The sequence below is a fragment of the Prionailurus bengalensis genome, chromosome D4 (genome assembly GCF_016509475.1).
Source record: "Prionailurus bengalensis isolate Pbe53 chromosome D4, Fcat_Pben_1.1_paternal_pri, whole genome shotgun sequence".
NCBI classification, from domain to species: domain Eukaryota; kingdom Metazoa; phylum Chordata; class Mammalia; order Carnivora; family Felidae; genus Prionailurus; species Prionailurus bengalensis.
The window spans coordinates 6,059,844-6,078,758 of record NC_057359.1 but is presented as its reverse complement, the minus strand read 5'-3'; the positions used below and the strand labels follow the sequence as shown (position 1 = coordinate 6,078,758).

General features: G+C 39.0%; 1 protein-coding gene across 3 annotated transcripts in view; it reads left to right on the top strand.

The window, feature by feature from the left end:
• RIC1 (RIC1 homolog, RAB6A GEF complex partner 1) overlaps positions 1-18,915 on the top strand; it is a 135,584-nt gene that overhangs the window by 34,345 nt on the left and 82,324 nt on the right. For all 3 annotated transcript variants that reach the window (XR_006295066.1, XM_043566525.1, XM_043566524.1), the window contains exon 2: positions 2,464-2,571. Coding sequence is in view for 2 of the 3 variants with exons in the window: in XM_043566525.1 (XP_043422460.1) it covers positions 2,464-2,571 (108 nt within the window). In the remaining variant the exon portion in view is untranslated. The remainder of the gene's footprint in view (positions 1-2,463; positions 2,572-18,915) is intronic.

The following is an 18,915-nucleotide window of genomic DNA, read 5'->3' as shown; positions in this document are numbered from 1 at the left end:
TTTTAAATATTATTCTCTAATAAAAATGGAACAGGTGTCCCTGGAAAAATGGCTGCTTCTAGGACAACAGCAGGAAAAGTATAAGATGACCCTTTGAGGCTTCTTACACTACTGGAAAGTGATATCCTGTTATTCTAGCACCATTTGATGAAAAGACCATGTGTTCTCCTTTGTATTTCCTTTGCCCCTTCGTTGAATGTGACTTGACTGTATTTATGTGAATGTGTGTCTGGTGCTTTCTATTCTGTTCTATTGAACAGAATATTTTCTATTCTTTGTTTAGCACCACATTGTCTTATTATTGTATCTTTTTAGTAAGTCTTGGGGTAGCATCAAGTCGTTCAGCTTAGTTCTTCTCCTTCAGTATTGAGTTGACCATTCTGGTCTTTTGCTTGTCCATGTAAACTTTAGAGTCAGCCTGTTGATGTCTCTAAAATAACTTGCTGTGATTTTGATTTTGATTGTATTGAATCTGTAGTTCAAGTTGTGAAGGACTAACATCTTGACAATATTGGATCTTCCCAACCATGAACTTGGAATATCCCTCCATTTATTTAGTTCTTTTAAAAATCTGTTCATCAGAATTTTGTAGTTTTCCTCATATAGGTTGTATACATATTCTATTAGATTTGTGCCTAAATAAATTTTTTTGGTTGCTAATACAAATGCTATTTTGTTTCTAATTTTGAATTCCACTTGTTCATTGCTGTTGTATGAAAAAGCAATTGATGTGTATATGACCATTGTATTCTGTAACCGTACTAATAATTATTATTTCTGTGTTATTTGTTGTTGGTTCTTTTGGATTTCTATATAGGCAGTCATGTCATATATAAAGAAAGTTGTACTTCCCCCCCCCCCACCCCAACCTGTGTATCTTTTATTTCCTTTTATTGTCTTACTACATTAGTAAGGACTTCCATTGTGACTTTGAGAAAGAGTGTGAGAGGGAGGTGCCTTTACTTTGTTCTGGATTTTAGTAGGAAAGCTTGTAGTTTCTTACCAGTGAGTATGACATTAGTTATAGGTTCTTTGTAGGTATTCTTTGTCAGATTGAAGAAGTTCCCCTAGTCTTAGTTTACTGAGAGATTTTATCACGAGCGGGTCCTGGATTTTCTCAAGTTTTCTTCCTGAATATATTGGTACATTCATGTGTTTTTTCTTCTTTAGCCTGTAGATAGGCAATAGATTACATTAAAAAAATAGATTACATTAATTGGTTTTTGCATTTGTTTTGAAAAATATTTAATGTTTATTCCTGAGACACACACACACACACACACACACACACACACACACACAGAATCTGTAGCAGGCTCCAGGCTCTGAGCTGTCAGCACAGAGCCTGACATGGGGCTCGAACTCACAGACTGCAAGATCATGACCTGAGCCGAAGTTGGACACTTAACTGACTGAGCCACCCAGGCGCCCAGTTTTTGCATTTTTTAAAATGTCTATTTATTTTGAGGGAGGGAGGGAAAGAGAGCACTCATGAACAGGGGAGAGGCAGAGAGAGAGGGAGAGAGAGAATCCCAAGCAGGCTCTGTGATGTCAGCATGGAGCCCAACAAGGGGTTTAATCTCATGACTGTGAGATAAAGATCTGAGCTGAAATCCAGAGGTGGGTGCTTAACCGACTGAGCCACCCAGTTGCCCTGATTTTTGCATATTGATCCAGTCTCGCATACCCGGAATAAATCTCACTTGGTTATAGTATATAATTCTCTTATTAAAAAAATTTTTTTTCAATATTTATTTATGTTTGAGAGAGACAGAGTGTGAGTGGGGGAGGGGCAGAGAGAGAGGGAGACACAGAATCTGAAACAGGCTCCAGGCTCTGAGCTGTCAGCACAGAGCCCGACATGGGCCTCCAACTCAGGAACCATGAGATCATGACCTGAGCCAAAGTCGAATGCTTAACCGGCTGAGCCACCCAGGTGCACCATTGTGTAGAATTCATTTTAAACACTGTTAGATTAGATTTGCGAATGTTTTGCTGATAATTTTTCAGCTGTGTTCATGAGAGATCTTGGTCTGCTGTTTTGCATTATTGTAATATTTTTGTTTGGTTTAGTTATTCGGCCAATTCTGACCTTATAGAGTTAGGAAGTATTCTCTGTGCTTCTGTCTTCTGGAATAGATTGTAGAGAATTTGTGTAATTTCCTAAATGTTTGATAGAATTAACCAGTGAACCCATCTGGGCCTGTTTCTTTTTGTTTTTGAAGGTGATTAGTAATCAACTCAATAACTTAAATGTGTGTAGTCCTTTTCAGATTGTCTTTCTTTTGGTTCTTTTTAGTTGATTTATTTGGGCTAATTAGGGCTGATGACTTAATTTTGTTATCTTTTATACACATTTAGAGTTACTAAAGTATTTTTAGAGTGCTCCATGATAAGTTATCTTAAATTTGTTTTGTATGTATTTTTATGGGATAATAATAAAATAAATCTCTTTCCTTCCAGCCTAGTGTGTTAATTGTAACCTACAAGGAACCTGAAAAATCATCTTCTCAGTTTGGATTCTACAAACAAGCCGAATGGAGGCCAGATAGTACCATGATAGCTGTGTCAGTAAGTAGAATTTTCAACTTCAATAGTGATTTTTATGAAGTCATTACTTTGCATTTAAATTTGATTCTTTTAGATGACTTCCATTTTGGTCTTTCCCACCCATTAGCATTTATCTTCTGTGATAGGAATTGCTATACCGATTCTTCTATTCAGGGTACTCTTACAAGTCTTTTTGTGATTCTTCTGCTTCCTCCCTTCCCTAAATTAAGCCTCCCTATTGGCCTCCCTATTTCCTGAGACACACCTATGTGGAAATTAGGACAGCTTGTTACCCTAAGTAGTCTCTAAGTGTTCAGCTGAAAGTAAGGGCTGCACACCTTATTCTTTTGTCTTTAGTCTTCTTACTTTCCTGTTTTGTCCTGGAAGTTTAATCCACAATTTTAAAACTTTCATCTCTATTCACACAGTACTCCCAAATTTATGTTTTAAAGGCCTGTCCTCCATCTTTAAGGATGCCTCACAAAAATGATAACCTTTATGTTTTTATGGCAAACTAAATTTTCATATCCATTTCGATCTATTTTTGCATTTCTCCTCTGTTCGATTAGTGTGCTTTGGTCTGGTTAATTTTACCCTTTCAATCTATGTTTTGTCATTGTCATCTCTTGGACTGTCATTGTGACCTAATCTGAATTAGCCATCATATATATATATGGTTAATCTTTATTGAGCATCTCCTATGTAAATACTGTGATAACCATTATACGTGGATCATCTCATTTAATTTTAAATCAGCAGTTTGAAGTAGATACTGTTATTCTTTGTAATAAATGAAGTTGTATTGAAGATGTGATTTTTTTTTTTTTTTTTTTTTTAGTTTTTATTTATTTATTTTGAAAGAGAGCACTTGCACGCAAGCAGGGGAAGGGCACAGAGAAGGAGAGAGTGAATCCAGCACAGAGCCCAATATAGGACTCTGTCTCATGAACCATGAGATCATGACCTGAGCCAAAATCAAGAGTTAGATGCTTAACCGACTAAGCCACTGAGTCACCACTTAGGAATTAAGTGTTATATAGATGGTGTATATCACAAAGAAGGGATTAAATTAGGTATTTAGATTCTATTTACAGGCATAACTTCTGGTGTACTTTGCTTTATTGCGCTTTGCAGATACTGCATTTTTACAAATTGATTATTTGGCAATTTTGGTAATTATCACGATATTTCAAACTTTTTCATTATTATGTTTGTTATAGTGATTTGTGATCATTGATCTTTTTGTTACTATTGAGGGTCGTTTTGGGGTGCCATAAACTGTGCATATGAGATGGCAGACTTAATAATATGTTGGGTGTGTGCTCACTGCTCTGGTGGCCTGTTCTTTCCCTGTCTGATCCGTCTCCTTGGGCCTCCCTATATGAGAGACACAACTATATGGAAATGAGGACCGCTTGTTGCCCTACAGTAGTCTCTAAGTGTTCAGCTGAAAGTAAGGGCTGCACACCTTTCACTTTCAGTTGAAAGCTAGAAACGATTAAAAAGAAAGCTAGAAACGATTCCCTTAGTGAGGGAAGCATGTTGAAAGCTGAGACTTCTTACGCTAAACAGCCAAGTTGTGGAAGCGAAGGAAAAGCTCCCGAAGGAAATTAAAAGCGCTACTCCCGTGAACACACAACGGATAAGAAAACCAAAGAGCTTTCTTGCTGATGCGGAGAACGTTTTAGTGGTCTGGACAGAAGATGAAACCGGCCGCAGCCTTCCCTTCCGAGAAGCCTAACCCAGAGAAGCCTAACCCAGAGCGAGGCCCTGACTCTTCAGTCCCGTGAAGGCTGAGAGGGGTGAGGAGCCTGCAGAGGACGAGTCTGAAGCGAGCGGAGGTGGTTTCGGGAGGTTTGAGGAAGGAGGCCGTCGTCCCGACGTGGAAGTGTGGGGAGGGGCACATCTGCTTACTGCTTGGTGCGCTGAGTGTTTTCAGCCCACGGTTGAGGCCTGCGCAGAGATGGAAACGATTCATTTCAAAATATTGTCACTTATTCACTGTGCGTCTGATTGCACAAGATTTCTGATGCAGTTGGACAATGAGATTAATGTTGTCTCCTGTCTCCTACAAAACATCCATTCTGCAGATCAAAGAGTCATTCTGACTTTCAAATCTTATTGTTAAAGAAAAACGTTTCTTAAGGCTCTAGCTGCCATATATAGTGGTTCCTCTGATGGATCTGGGAAAAGTAAATTGAAAACCTTCCGGGAAGGAGTCACCGTCCTAGATGCCATGGGGAACATTCATGATTCATGGGGAAAGCTCCAAATACCAGCATTATTAAGAATTTGGAAGAGGTCGATTCCAGTCTTTCTGGATGACGTGGAGGGGTTCGAGACTTGAGGGAAGGAAGTTGATGCAGCAGGGGAACTAGGGTCAGAAGTGGGGCCTGATGATGGGACAGAACTGGTGTCATGTCATAAAACGTGAGCAGGTGAGGAGTTGCTGTTCATGGATGAGCAAAGAAGGTGGTTTTCTGAGATGGAATCTACTCCTGGTGAGGGTGCCGTGAAGACTGTTGAAATGACCATGAAGGATCTATAATATCTCATCAGCCAGCTTGATGGAGCAGCAGCAGCAGAGTTTGGGAGGATTGACTCCGATTTTGAAAGAAGTTCTGTGGGCAAAATGCTATCAAACAGCACTGTATGCTGCAGAGAGAGTTTCATGAAAGGAAGAGTCAGTTGATGCAGCAAATTCTGTTGTTTTATTTTAAGAACTTGCCACAGCCATCCTGACTTTCCGCACCCACCACCCTGTCCAGTCAGCAGCCATCCCCAGCAAAAAGATTTCTAGCTGCTGAAAGCTCAGATGATAGTTGGCATTGTTTTTAACAGTCAAGTATTTTTAAATCAAGGTATGTACACTGTATTTTTAAACATAATGCTATTGCAGGCCTAAATAACCACAGTGTGGAGTAAATGTAACTTTTATTTCAACATTTATTTATTTTTGGGACAGAGAGAGACAGAGCATGAACGGGGGAGGGGCAGAGAGAGAGGGAGACACAGAATCGGAAACAGGCTCCAGGCTCTGAGCCATCAGCCCAGAGCCCGACGCGGGGCTCGAACTCCCGGACCGCGAGATCGTGACCTGGCTGAAGTCGGACGCTTAACCGACTGCGCCACCCAGGCGCCCCTCCATTTACATTTAAAATCATTATCAGGGTGCCAGAGTGGCTCAGTGGGTTAAGCGTCAGACTCTTGATTTTGTTTCACGTTGTGATCTCACAGTATGTGAGTTTGAGCCCCACATTGGGCTCTGTGCTGACAGTGCAGAACCTGCTTGGGATTCTCTTTCCCTCTCTCTCTGCCCGTCCTCTGCGTGCTCGCGCGCTCTCTCTCAATAAATAAATAGATAGATAAATAGATAAATAAGTAAAATAAATTATCAATAGATATGTACTTACTGCCATTTGTTACTTGTTTTATGGTTGTTTTATTGTTCTTTTCTGTTTTTCTTTTGCTCTCTTGTGGTTTGATGTCTTTCTTTAATGATATGCTTTGTTTCCTTTCTCTTTATTTTTGTGTGTGCCTGTTACAGGTTTTTGATTTGTAGTTACCATTAGATTCAGATGTAGCATCTTGTCCATATGATAGTCTGTATTAAGTTGATAGTCACTTAAGTTTGAACCCATTCTTTTTTTTTAAGCTTATTTTTATTTTTTGCAAGAGAGAGAGCAAGCAGGTTAGGGGCAGAGAGAGAGGGAGACAGAATCCCAAGCGCTAACAGCGCAGAGCCCAGTGCCGGGCTCGAACTCTTGAACCATGAGATCATGATCTGAGCTGAAGTTGGACGCTCAACCGACTGAGCCACGCAGGTGCCCCTCCATCTCCTTCTCTTGAAAGTAGTGGCCTTAAGAAGAAAAGACCTCGTGGTGTCCTGTAGCACAGCGTCCCCTGTTGATCAGAACCAGGCATTTCATAGGTGTTTCCTCTGTGGGGTGACATGCTGTCATGGCTGGGCCGTGTGTGCCTTCAGTCCAGTCTCTCTCGGTGGCCCACGCTGCCCGTTGTAGGTGCCCTGGACGGTTTGGTCCCTGTGCTGTTAAAGGGCCATTCTGGGGCTGCCGTGGGCTTGTTGGGTGGTGCCAGCAGTCAGACCAGATACCTGTCCTCAGCCCGTCTGCTGGATCTTCATTTGCACCAAACTTCGGGGTGCTCTCCCTGCCTTGCCCCTCAGAGGCTTTCCTTTGTGGGCAAGGCCTGAAGTCAAACAGATGTCTGCCCCAACGCGTCTGCTGGGGCTCTAGTCCCACTGGTGGGTGTGGTTATTTCCCCCTCTCTCTAGAGCAGGCATCACTTCAGAGTAGTGCTGGTCCCTGCTGGACTGTGTGCGGGCATGTCTGGTCAGGAGCTGTAGTGGGTTGGTTGGGCCTGGGCGAGTAGGTAGGTAGAGAGGTAGAGTGTGTTCAGGCTGATGACTCCAAGTGGCAGGTTATCTGAGCTGGGGGGGGGGGGGGGTAGAGAAGTGGTGTCCACCAGCTCTTTTGTTCTTGGACACGTCTCCTAAAGATCCCTGACCCTTCAGCACAGGTTCTGAGATTAGTAAATACATGTGCCTCTGTCCATTTCAAGCTCTTTTCAAACTGTTGTTTCTGTGCTGTATATCCTTGAACTTGTTTGTTAGGCTGGCTCTTTAAGGCCAGGGACTCAGTCTCCTGTTGCCCTCCGCTTTTTCCAGAGCTAAGTCAGCCGCTTTTTAAAGTACCTGGAGTTAAGCCCTGCTGGTTTCCAAACCAGGTGTTATAGGCACTCCTCTTCCTTGAGCAGGTCTTCTGTGCCTAAGGTTCATGGTGTGAGGTCTGCTTCTCTTCCTTCTCCATACTTGTGGTGTCTCTCCCATTTGTGGTTACTCTCCCCGGGAGTTTGGTTCCCAATGTAGTCTCTGCCCCTCCTACCCTTTTTGATGTGTCCTGTCTATGATTAGCTGTGGGAAATCTGTTCTCCCAGTATTCAGGTTGTTTTCTGAGTTACTTGCACTAATGTGGCTGTTATCTAGGTGTATCTTCCATTATTGATAATGAATTTTAAATTTCATTGTCCATAAGTATTGCTGGAATATGAAAATGCTAATTTATTCACATAATTTCTGTGGCTGCTTTCAGGCTGCAATAGCTGAGTCAGGTAGTCTTGACAGCTACCATATGTGACACTTCATCTCTTTTTTGCTCAGTGCACACTGTAAATGACAGTAACACTTTTATAAATCACGTGTTTCAAGTGCCACATGTTGCCATACAGTGACATTTTGTGTAATTTTTATTACTAGTGCATACCTATCATGTCAAAAGAAGAAAACATGAGGAGAATAGGTTTTGAATATCATGCTTTTAAAATACATTGGAGTGGGAGTGCCTGGATGGCTCATTGGGTTAAGCGTCCGATTTTGACTCAGATCATGGTCTCATGGTTTGTGGGTTTGAGTCCCGCGTCGGGCTCCGTGCTGACAGCTCAGAGCCTGGGGCCTGCTTCAGATTCTATGTCTCCCTCTCTCTCTGTAACCTTGCCTGCTCACGCTCTGTCTCTCTCTCTCTCTCTCTCTCTCTCAAAAATAAATAAACATTTAGGGGCGCCTGGGTGGCGCAGTCGGTTAAGCGTCCGACTTCAGCCAGGTCATGATCTCGCGGTCCGTGAGTTCGAGCCCCGCGTCGGGCTCTGGGCTGATGGCTCAGAGCCTGGAGCTTGTTTCCGATTCTATTTCTCCCTCTCTCTCTGCCCCTCCCCCGTTCATGCTCTGTCTCCTTCTGTCCCAAAAATAAATAAACGTTGAAAAAAAAAAAAATTAAAATAAATAAATAAATAAATAAACATTTAAAAAATTAAAATACATTGGAGTGTGGGTTAGTTTACTGGATTAGATGGAAAATTATTGTCTTAATTATGCAGTGACCCTATAGCAAAGCCAAAAAAATACAATAAAAGTTGACATTATCCAACATAGTATTTATCATAGCATTCCCAACTCATTGAAATTAATAGAAAAATTAGAAAATTTAAGACCATATCTTCACAAAAATGAAAATGAAGGTACAGCCAAAGTAAGTTTAGCTCTTTTTTTTTTTTAATTTTTATTTTTTTAATGTTTTTTATTTTTGAGAGAGAGAGAGTGTAAGCAGGGGAGGGGCAGAGAGAGAGGGAGACACAGAATCTGAGGCAGGCTCCAGGCTCTGAGCTGTCAGCACAAAACCTGATGTGTAGCTTTTTTTGGTTTGTTTTTTAATTTTTTTAATGTTTTTACTTATTTTTGAAGGAGAGAGAGAGAGCATGAGTGGGGGAGGAGCGGAGAGAGAGGGAGACACAGAATCTGAAACAGGCTCCAGGCTCTAAGCTATCAGCACAGAGCCTGTGTAGCTGTTTTTTGATGAACTGAGAAATGTAACAAACAGTCCGGCTCAGTGTATTTGAGCAGTCAGTGTAGAGTGTGAAATGATTAGGAATTAATCCCTGTGAATAACATGTATGGGAGAACTTTAGGTGAAAAGGTTTTTATGAAGTTGCAAAAACACCAATCAGTACAACGTGAAGTAGAGTCCACTAAGGTGTGTTTTAACTGATAGCGACAAAAATACACCTGAAGTGGTAAAAGGCTTAGTTGGGCAGTTTATAAAACTAGCACACATGGAAGTGTTTAATGCCTGTAACCATTTTAAGTTTTTAGAAATAGAAGCTGGAATTCGTCGCTTGCCAAACTCCATGGGTCTTTGATGTCTGAGCAGTCAGTGGTAAAGGTTTATTGTGAATTTTTTTTACATTGGGCTGAGATTGAAAATTTTTGAACTTGAAGAACTACCTTAACCACTGAATGAAGAACCGCTTAGACCCTGAATGATTTGGTAGATAATTTTTGCTGTAGACTTAGTAATGTTTCCACATGAATTCAGTCACATCTACAATTTACATATGGTCAAGTCATTTTGGTGACAACTAATGTTATTTGAACCACAATGTCAGGCTGCTTTTTTGTGTTTCCACTGCTGTCAAAAGTTACAAAGTAAGACCTGTTTTTCCAACAAAAATTAGCAGTAGGTGTGTTTTCTGAGCTCATACTGAGTTCTAATAGCATATTGTGGAACTTGATGCAATTGTAAAGGAGATGTCCACATTTCATAATCCATTTAATTGTGCAAATGAAGAATGCTTTCACCCTACCTTCAATTGCAAATGATTAATCTACCATGTATTGACATGTTAAATGGCAAACATCAGAAGAGTCTGGTAGACTTGTGTACTTACCTAGTTGATGACTGACTGTATTCAATGAAAATCATGTACTCATGGATTGATATCACTACTTGTATGAAAAGACATTTCAAATATGAATATGTAAGATCTCATTACAGGACAGCATTAATAGAAGAAACTTTACAATCGATTTTGATGATAGGGAACACTAACTTTAAGCCCCAGTTAAGCAAAAATGTTATCCTCATAAGAAAAATTCCATTCTCTTTAGTGGAAAATTGGTGCTCACTCTTCACTACTGTTATATTTAGAATTTTTAAATAGTAAAATTTATGATCATTTTTCTCTCTGCATTAATTACCCTTTTTATATTTGTGTACGTATGATACTTTAACATCTTGAGGCCTTGCTGACCCTGGAAGGACTGTCCCTCCCAAGGCCAGGCAATTTCTAGAGAATCTTAAGGATTCACCTGTTTAATATGCCTTTGATTTGCAGACCAACCAGTCCATAGCCAGTACCCCCTAACATCTTTATGGAGCTCTTATACTCTGGGCCACTATTCCCCTGCCCTACTTATGCCGGACCCAGGAAGAGATAACTAGAGACAGCCCCTACATCCAAGTAAAGAGAAAATAGTCTATTAGCTTTATTTTTAGAGCAGAAATAATTTCATGTTAGTTTATTAACTTTTTGCATTTTACCAAGTACTAAGAAAACAGAGAAGTTAGAAGAAATTCCTGTCTTCAGTTTGGAGAATAAAATGCATATATAGAAGAGAAGGGAGAACAATTATTTTTTTGGCTATTGAGAATCCAGTTTTTATTTCATGTAGTTATTGCTTGTAGTCTTTTTTTTTTTTAAGACTTTATTTTTAATTAATCTCTACACCCAACACAGGGCTTGAACTCAGAATTGCAAGGTCAAGAGTCCCATGCTCCACCAGCTGAGCTAGCCACGCACCCCAGCTTACCGTCTTTATCTGCAACTTCGTGGAAATATCATGATGAATGTAATTTTAGCTGTTATAGTATGGTTTGCATTAATTTTATTTATTTATTTATTTATTTATTTATTTATTTATTTATTTATTTATTTATTTATTTTTTGAGAGAGCAAGCAAGCAGGGTGAGGGGAGAGGGAGAGAATCTCAAGCAGGCTCCATGCCCAGCACAGAGCCTGACGCGGGGCTCAATCTCGTGGCCATGAGATCATGACCTGAGCCGAAATCAAGAGTGTGACGCTTAACCTGCTGAGCCACTGAGGTGCCCCTGGCTTGTATTAAGTATACTGAGTAAACACTGACCTGATCCAAGTGATTTAAGTTATCATCTCCATTTGTATAATTTAGAACATGAATTAATGTTGTAGCTTATGAATTTTAAAATACATATAGGATCGTAAATGGAGTTTATGAAAAATAAATGTTCTGTTTCAGAGTATTTTTAGGTTCATAGCAAAAGTGAGGGGAAGGTATAGAGATTTCCTTTATACTTCCTTCCCCAGCACATGCACAACTCTCCCCATTATCAACATCCCCCACCAGGGTGGTACATTTCTTATGATTGGTGAACTTACATTCATACATCATCATCACCTAGAGTCCATAGTGTACATTTATGGTACATTCTTGGTATTGTATGTTCTGTGAGTTTGGACAAACACATAATGATGTATATCTGCCAGTGTATCTACAGGGTAGTTTCAGTGCTTCAAAAATCTCTTCTCCACCTATGATCCCTTTTCCTGTAACCCTTTGCAAGTAGTGATCTCTTTGATTGTCTTCCCAATTTTGCCTTTTGCAGAATGTCCTGTAATTGGAATCCTATGGTATATCGTTTTTTTTTCAGATTCGTTTCTTTCACTTAGTAATATGCATTTAAGGTTTCTTCATGTCTTTTCCTGGCTTCATAACTTATCTCTGTAGCACTGAGTAATATGTTCTTGTTTGGATATAGCACAGTTTTTTATCCATTCACTTACTGAAGAACATCTTGGTTGCATCCAGGTTTTGGCAGTTATGAATAAAACTGCTATAAACATCTGTTTGCAGGTTTCTATATGGATTTATGTTTTCAGCTCCTTTGGGTAAATACCAAAAAGTGTGATTGCTGGACTGCATGGTAGAAGTATGTGTAGTTTTGAAAGAAACTGACAAACTGCCTTACATGGTGAGTGTTCTCTTTTGTATTCCTGTCTACAGTGAATGAGAGTTCCTGTTGGTCCGTATCTTCATTGGGTGGTGGTAATGTTTTGGATTTTGGCTATTCTAATAGGTGTATGGTGGTACCTCATTGTTTTAATTTGCATTTTCCTGATGACATACGATGCGGGGCATCTTTTCGAATGCTTATTTGTCATCTGTATGTTTTTGATGACGTGTCTGTTAAGGTGTTTGGCCCATTTTTGTTTTTTTAAGTGGGCTTCATGCCCAGTGTGGAACCCAATGTGGAGCTTGAACTCATGACTCTTAGTTAAAGACCTGAGCTGAGATCAGGAGTCACTGGATGCTTAACTGACTGAGCCACCCAGGCACCCCGTGAACGTTTTGAGTCGTTTGTCTACTTTGAATAACAGTCCTTTCTGACAAATGTCTTTTGCAAATACTTTGTCCCAGTTTGCAGCTTGTGTTTTAATTCTTCTGACAGGTCTTTTGGTAGAGCATACATTTTTAACGTTAATGAAATCCATCTTATCTCTTCTCTTTTTTCATGCCTTTGGTGTTGTATCTAAACATTATTGCCAAACCCAAGTTCATCTAGATTTTCTCTTATGTTATCTTTTAGGAGTTTTGTGGTTTTAAGAATTAGATTTTTTTTAAGTTTTAACTTTTAAGTTATAAGGGTGATACATGTTTGATGAAGAAAGCCTAAGAAACACAAAATAATAGTTCTACCATTCAGAGATAATTACTACATTTTACTTACATCTTTATATCTTTTTTATGGATATTTGCAAATACTCTTACATTTAATAGCATTTAGAATTTGAAAGTTAATTGAAGTTTATTTATTTTTAAATACAAAGTGATATTACTATAAGTGACTGCTAATGTCATTTGTTGATGGGGGGCATATTTGATAAATCTGTGAGTTTAATAGAGGATTATCTAAAACATTATACAAAGCTATCATACAGTTTTGTAATCTGCTTTTTTGATATATCATTATATCATGAACTCTGTCTCACTTCAGCATGCCTCTGTAACTTGATTATAACTTCAGATGAGTGGATTTTTAAGTTGATCAATAAGTTTAAGACTTTTCATATTTTTCTCCAAAATTTTGACCTTAATTTACACATTACTTTGTAGTTTTTTTTTTTTTTTCCACTTAGTATATTACAATTGTCCTTCCAGAGGAATATATATACTTCTGGCTTACTAAGTTTAGTATTTGTGTAATACTTCATAGTGTGGAAGTTTCTTCTTTACTTTGTTAAACTCTTTTTGATGGATTTTTGGCAAGTACAGACAGGGCTACAGTAATTTTATACGTATATCCTTTTTGTATTGGTACATTTATTTCTTTAGGGCAGTTTCCCCTATATAGTATTGCCGGGTCAAAGAATATAGCTTTATTCTTTTTAATAAATGTTGCCAAATTATTTTTCACCAAAATTGTATCAGTTCCAGAGTTCCTCATAAGTGTTCATAAGATTTTTGTTTTCCTGCATTTATGTCTAAATTAGATTGATGAAAAATGGTCTTGTTGGTTTCACTTGTTTCCTTGATAGTGAGGTTCAGCATCTTTTCATGTATGAATTGGCCCTTTGCAGTTCTGTTTCTGCAGGTTGCCTGTGTTTGTCCAGTTTTCAAACCTAGAATATTCCATGTCTGTTTGCTTGTTCTCTTCACTCTAGCTCCAGTGCCGAAAGCATTTTCAGGACATGGTAGGCATTCACATATTAAATGAAGTAAATAATATCTGAACATTCTATTCTGAGCCATAGTAAAGGATCTCCTATCTAGGTGTAGGATTCTTAGATTTGGGATTCTTTTTTTTTCTAGCCATGTAATACTGTTCCAGGGCCTTCTGGTTTCTAGTGTCACTGGTGAGAAGTCTAGTGCTAATCTATTCTCTCTCCTTTGTAGGCAACTGATCTTTTTCTCTGTATGATTTTTCTCTTTATGATTGAAATTCAGTTGTTTCTGCTTGTTACCTGTAGATATAGATCCTTTTTCATTAAACCATCTCCCTCTCTCCCCCCTGCCCACCCCCATATTAAACCCGAATCTTAGCTCTAGTATTTCTACAGCTAGGGAAGTTTTCTTCTATTACTTTCTAAAGAATAAATTTGAGTTTGTTCTTCAAGTCTCTTATCTTTCAATAATGATTTTTATCTCTTTATGTTTTGTGTCATGGGATTATTTCCATTTGATCTTCTGGAATAAAAGAGTTAGCTTCCATAAAGGTTATTCTTTATTATTTGTTCTTTATGTTCTAATGGTATCTCCTGAAAGCCCTTAATTTTTTCTTATTATAATTTGCTTGCATTCTTGTCTCTCATCTGTGTGGCGCATCAGTAGGATCCATATATTTTAGCTGTTTCATTTGTTACTGAGCCTCCAGTAGAAATGGTACTTTTGTTGTGTTTCATTAGTCACCCACAGAGGTGAGGCTTTCATGTGGGTCTCTAAGAATGTGGACCAGCAGGTAGATGGTCGCTAAAATGGCAGTTGGCAGAGGCAGACAAGCTTATAAGCTCTTGTGCTCTGTTGAGGCTTGGGATGAGTCTCCTCTACTCTCAGGAGGTTTCTCTGAGTGGAAGGGCCCTAAGCTAAAAGCTTCTCCAGACCAGGAAGTGTGGGAGCCATTCGATTCACCACTGCAGCCACTACTGTAAGCCTACTGAAGTCAGAGTTGCATGGACAGCCCTGTCAATGTCTATTTCCAGGAGCAGTCATGTTCATTCAGCCTTTTTCGGAGGGGGTTCTGCTTTTTAAGTTACTTAGAGAACTTTGAAATCCTGGATGTTGGCCCAGTGCCTCAAGGAGTGGCAAAGCAAAACTTTCCCTTTGCTTGGTCCCTTACCACATATTCTATCCCATGAGAATTCAAGAGATCTTGATGACTCAGACATTCTCCACACTCATCCAGCACACGTTTTGGCAATTGTCTTCTGAGAAGAGGAGGAGAGATTAGGAATGTGGGCCCAGTCTTTCCATTTTAACAGAATCCGAAAGCTACCTTTTTAAAGTTCTTATTTATTTATTTTGAGAGAGAGCGCGAGTAGGGAGGGGTGGGAGCTTGGAGAGGATCCCAAGCAGGCTCCTTGCCATCAACACGGAGCCTGATGTGGGGCTCAAACTCATGAACTCGGAGATAATGACATGAGCTGAAACCAAGAGTTGGACGTTTAACTACCTGAGCCACTCAGGCACCCCCGGAAGCTAACTTAAACCATATCTACCTGTTGTCCAATTTTTTGATTGCCTCTGCCTGCAAAAGAGGTTATTTTTAATTTTCATTTCTGACATTGTAGTGTAGACTGAAATACATGGAGAGAACCATTAGTCATATGGTACTAGTTGAGAAAGGCCACTGATACTTTTGTGATCTGTTCAGTAAGGCATTCACTTTTTGCAAATAACCATATGTACTAAAAGATAATCTATCAAGGTGCATTTAAAAGTAATATTAAGAGGTGCCTGAGTGGTTCAGTTGGTTGAGTACCCAACTCTTGATTTTAGCTCAGGTCATGATATCACAGTTCGTGGAATCAAGTTCCGCTTTGGGCTCCTTGCTGACATCATGGAGCCTGCTTGGGATTTTCTCTTTCTCTCTGTCTCTGTCTCTGTCTCTCTCTCTCTCTGCCCCTCCCCTACTTATACACACGTGTTCTCTCTCTCTCTCTCTCTCTCTCTCTCTCTCTCTCTCTCTCTCTCAAAATAAACTTAAAAATAATGTTAAGGAATTGTATACTGTCATACAATGGGTATTGAGTAAGTGAACTTTCTAGGTAACCAGACTTTGGATTCTGAAGCTTTAGTAATTTTGATGGTCCTTTTCCTTGAATGCATTATACATTTTATTGGCTTCTTACATGAAATGCATTGATTATAAATTAACTATTGAAGTTCAGAGTTATTATGGTAGCAAGTTTTGGGGATATCTAGTGTGGGCTATGCACTGTTGTGTTTTATGTCTCTTAAAATCAATTCTTCATCACAGTGCACTAAAGGTAGATAATATTTTTTCCCATCATAAATCTGAACAAACTAGGAGAGATGAAGTAACCTGCCCAAGATTACAGAGGTACATCCTATATCTAAGATCATATTTCTGGTAATGGAATTCTAAGCCATGAGGCCTGGTTCTAGAGTTCTAGAGTCTTAATAATTTTGCTTTACTGCCTTTCACTGTTAGCATGATTGTTTAATCCTACTAGCTATTGTGGAATGAAGCTGAATCTAGGAGATACTTTGAAACTTACTTTTATAAAATGTCATTGATAGAATGTGTAGGGAAGGATATGCAATTGTATGGTCTAGAGCAATACAACATAATTCTCTTTCTGCAAATTAAGCCAGGGCCAAAGCAGCCACCCTGTGTATTTTTCTTACTGCCTGACCTTCCCTACTCAAGTTTTGTCATCGTGTGCTCTCACTCATCAGTTAATACAACATTCTATTTCTGTATCATCATCTCTATCATAGTCACCTCCTTATCAACTGGTACCTTGAAAAGAAATCTCACTGGCTTTTTCAATGGGCTGTGGGAAAGAAAATCCTTTACCATTTTAAGAATTGCTCTATAGGGATTTTTGGGAGAGTATTTTCTCTCTCAAAAGTAGAATACCATTTTTGTTGACATGGTACCTGGCCATAATTATCCCTCAGATTTTCCTCAGTTTTAGGCTATTAATAGATGGCCAGGTGTAGGGAGCATTGAAATCAATTTTAAGTACTGTCTCAACTTTGGGACTCTGACAGATAGGAGCACCAGTGTGTTTAAGCATATGTGTAAATATTTCTATTGCAACTTAAAATAAGAAAAAACACTGGAGTCCTGTGAGTCTGCATTCCCATCCAGTCACCAAGATGGTGCTGAGTCCTGTCTTTAGTTTGCTGCCATGATTTTCCCTTTATTCTCATTGCCATGACCTTAGTACAGGTCTTTTTATATCTTGTCTAGATTGCCTAGAGCTTAAAACTTCTAGCTATTCTTTTTTCTCCACTTAAAGTGCATCCTAATTATGTATAGCTACTTCCAAATCAAGGCTTTTATATTATTTTCAAACCTTTCAGTGGCTTCCCGTTGCATTCAAAATGTGTTCCAAACTGTTTAGCCTAGTACTCAGGATCTACTGTGATCTGGCCCCAGCCTGCCGTTCCAAACTGGTTTCCACTGCTACTTGCAGTATTATTCCCCTTCATACCCAGCTCAATGGGTGTATGGCGTGTATGTTAGGATGTAGTATGTATTGATGTTAGTGTAACATGAGTTGGAATCTACTTATTTGTGAATAAGAGAAAAATAATTGAACTTAGAATTCCTTGTTTTATTTTGATTTCTTTTTCCCTTCCACCATGTTAATATATTGAGTACCCAAATAACAGCTGAAAGCACAGTATTCTGAGATAGAGCATATTGCCGAGGAGCACAGGCCTGCACGTAGTACCTACTTCCCTCATTTTTTCCTTTCATGCTGGTGTGACCAGACTCTGGTTTGGAAGTGATTGTGGTGCAGCTCTGCTGGATATCTTTGAAATTTGCTCTCACCTCCATAACTTGATATTCTTAGCCTTTCCTTAAACCACACTATTTTTGTTCGGATTATTATTCTGATGTAATATTTATTGAATCATTATCTCAGACCTTAGTGCTTTAAAACAACCATCTATTTACTTGTGTTCTGTGACTTGCTCTGTATTTAGTCAAGAAGTTCTCCTGGTTTCCCCTGTGGTCACTGATAGGCTACCACAGCACTTACTGGCCGCTCTCTGGTGCCTAATGGTCCAAATGCTTTCTGTCCCTGTCTGGACTGGAAATGTCCACCTCGATTCCCTTTGTGATCTCTTATTCTCCAGGAGGCTACATGAAGCTTTTTATGTGATGGTGGAAGCTTTTCCAGAGAGCAAAAGTTTCTGCTACAAATCCAACCATCACTTTCATTTCTTTTTCCTGGATAGCTTTATCGAGGTACAGTTTACCTACAGTAAATGCGCGTTTGAAGTGTACAATTTGATAAATTTTGAAACCATCACTAAATTAAGATAGTGAACAGATCATCATTCCTACAAGTTTCCTTGTACCTTTTTGTAATTCCCTCCTAATGCTGTGATCCACCTTCCTTCAACCCCTGATTTGCTTTCTGTCTCTAGAAAAGCCACATTGGTTTGACTGACCATTCATCTCTTGATGGGCATTTGAGTTGTTTTCAGTTTTTGACTATTACAGGCAATGCTCTTAGGAACATTCATGTATGTACAAATACCTTTATGGGCATGTATTTCCTTTTATCTTGGGTCAGTACTCAAGTGGAACGGCTAAATAATGAAGTAGGTGAATGTTTAACTTTCTAAGGAAATGTCACACTTTTTTTGAAGTTGTATTGTTTTATGTTCTTGCCAGCAGCGTGTTGAGAGTTCTCATTCCCCTTTGCCAACCTATGGTATATGGTATGGTATGATTTTTTAGTTGTAGCCATTCTCACGGATGTGCATTATAAGTTTAATTTGTATCTCTCTAATGAAAAATGATATTGACCATCTTTTTATTGGCCTTGTATGTCTTCTTTGGTAAAGTGTGTATTCAGATCATTTGCTCATTTTATTGATTTGGTTCTTTGCTCTTTTATTGTCAGAGTCCTAGAGTTCTTAATGCATTTTGGGTACACATCCTGTAGTACGTATATACTGTATAAAGAATTTCTCTCTTAACAGTGTTTTTTGAATGAAGTACTTAATTTTGATGAAGTCCAGTTTATCAGTTTTGTATTTTATGCTTCATATCTTGTTTTTGTATCTTCTTCTAGAGGTTTTATTATTTAGGTTTTAGATTTAAGTCTGTGATGTATTTTGAGTTAATTTTTGTACATGGTGCAACATATGGATCCAAGTTGATTTTTTGCAGTTTGTTGAAAAGGTTCTTGCTTCTATACTACCTTTCTTTGCATCTTTTTCAAAAATAAGTTGCCCACATATATCTGTGTTTTTGTCTGTATTTGCTCCTA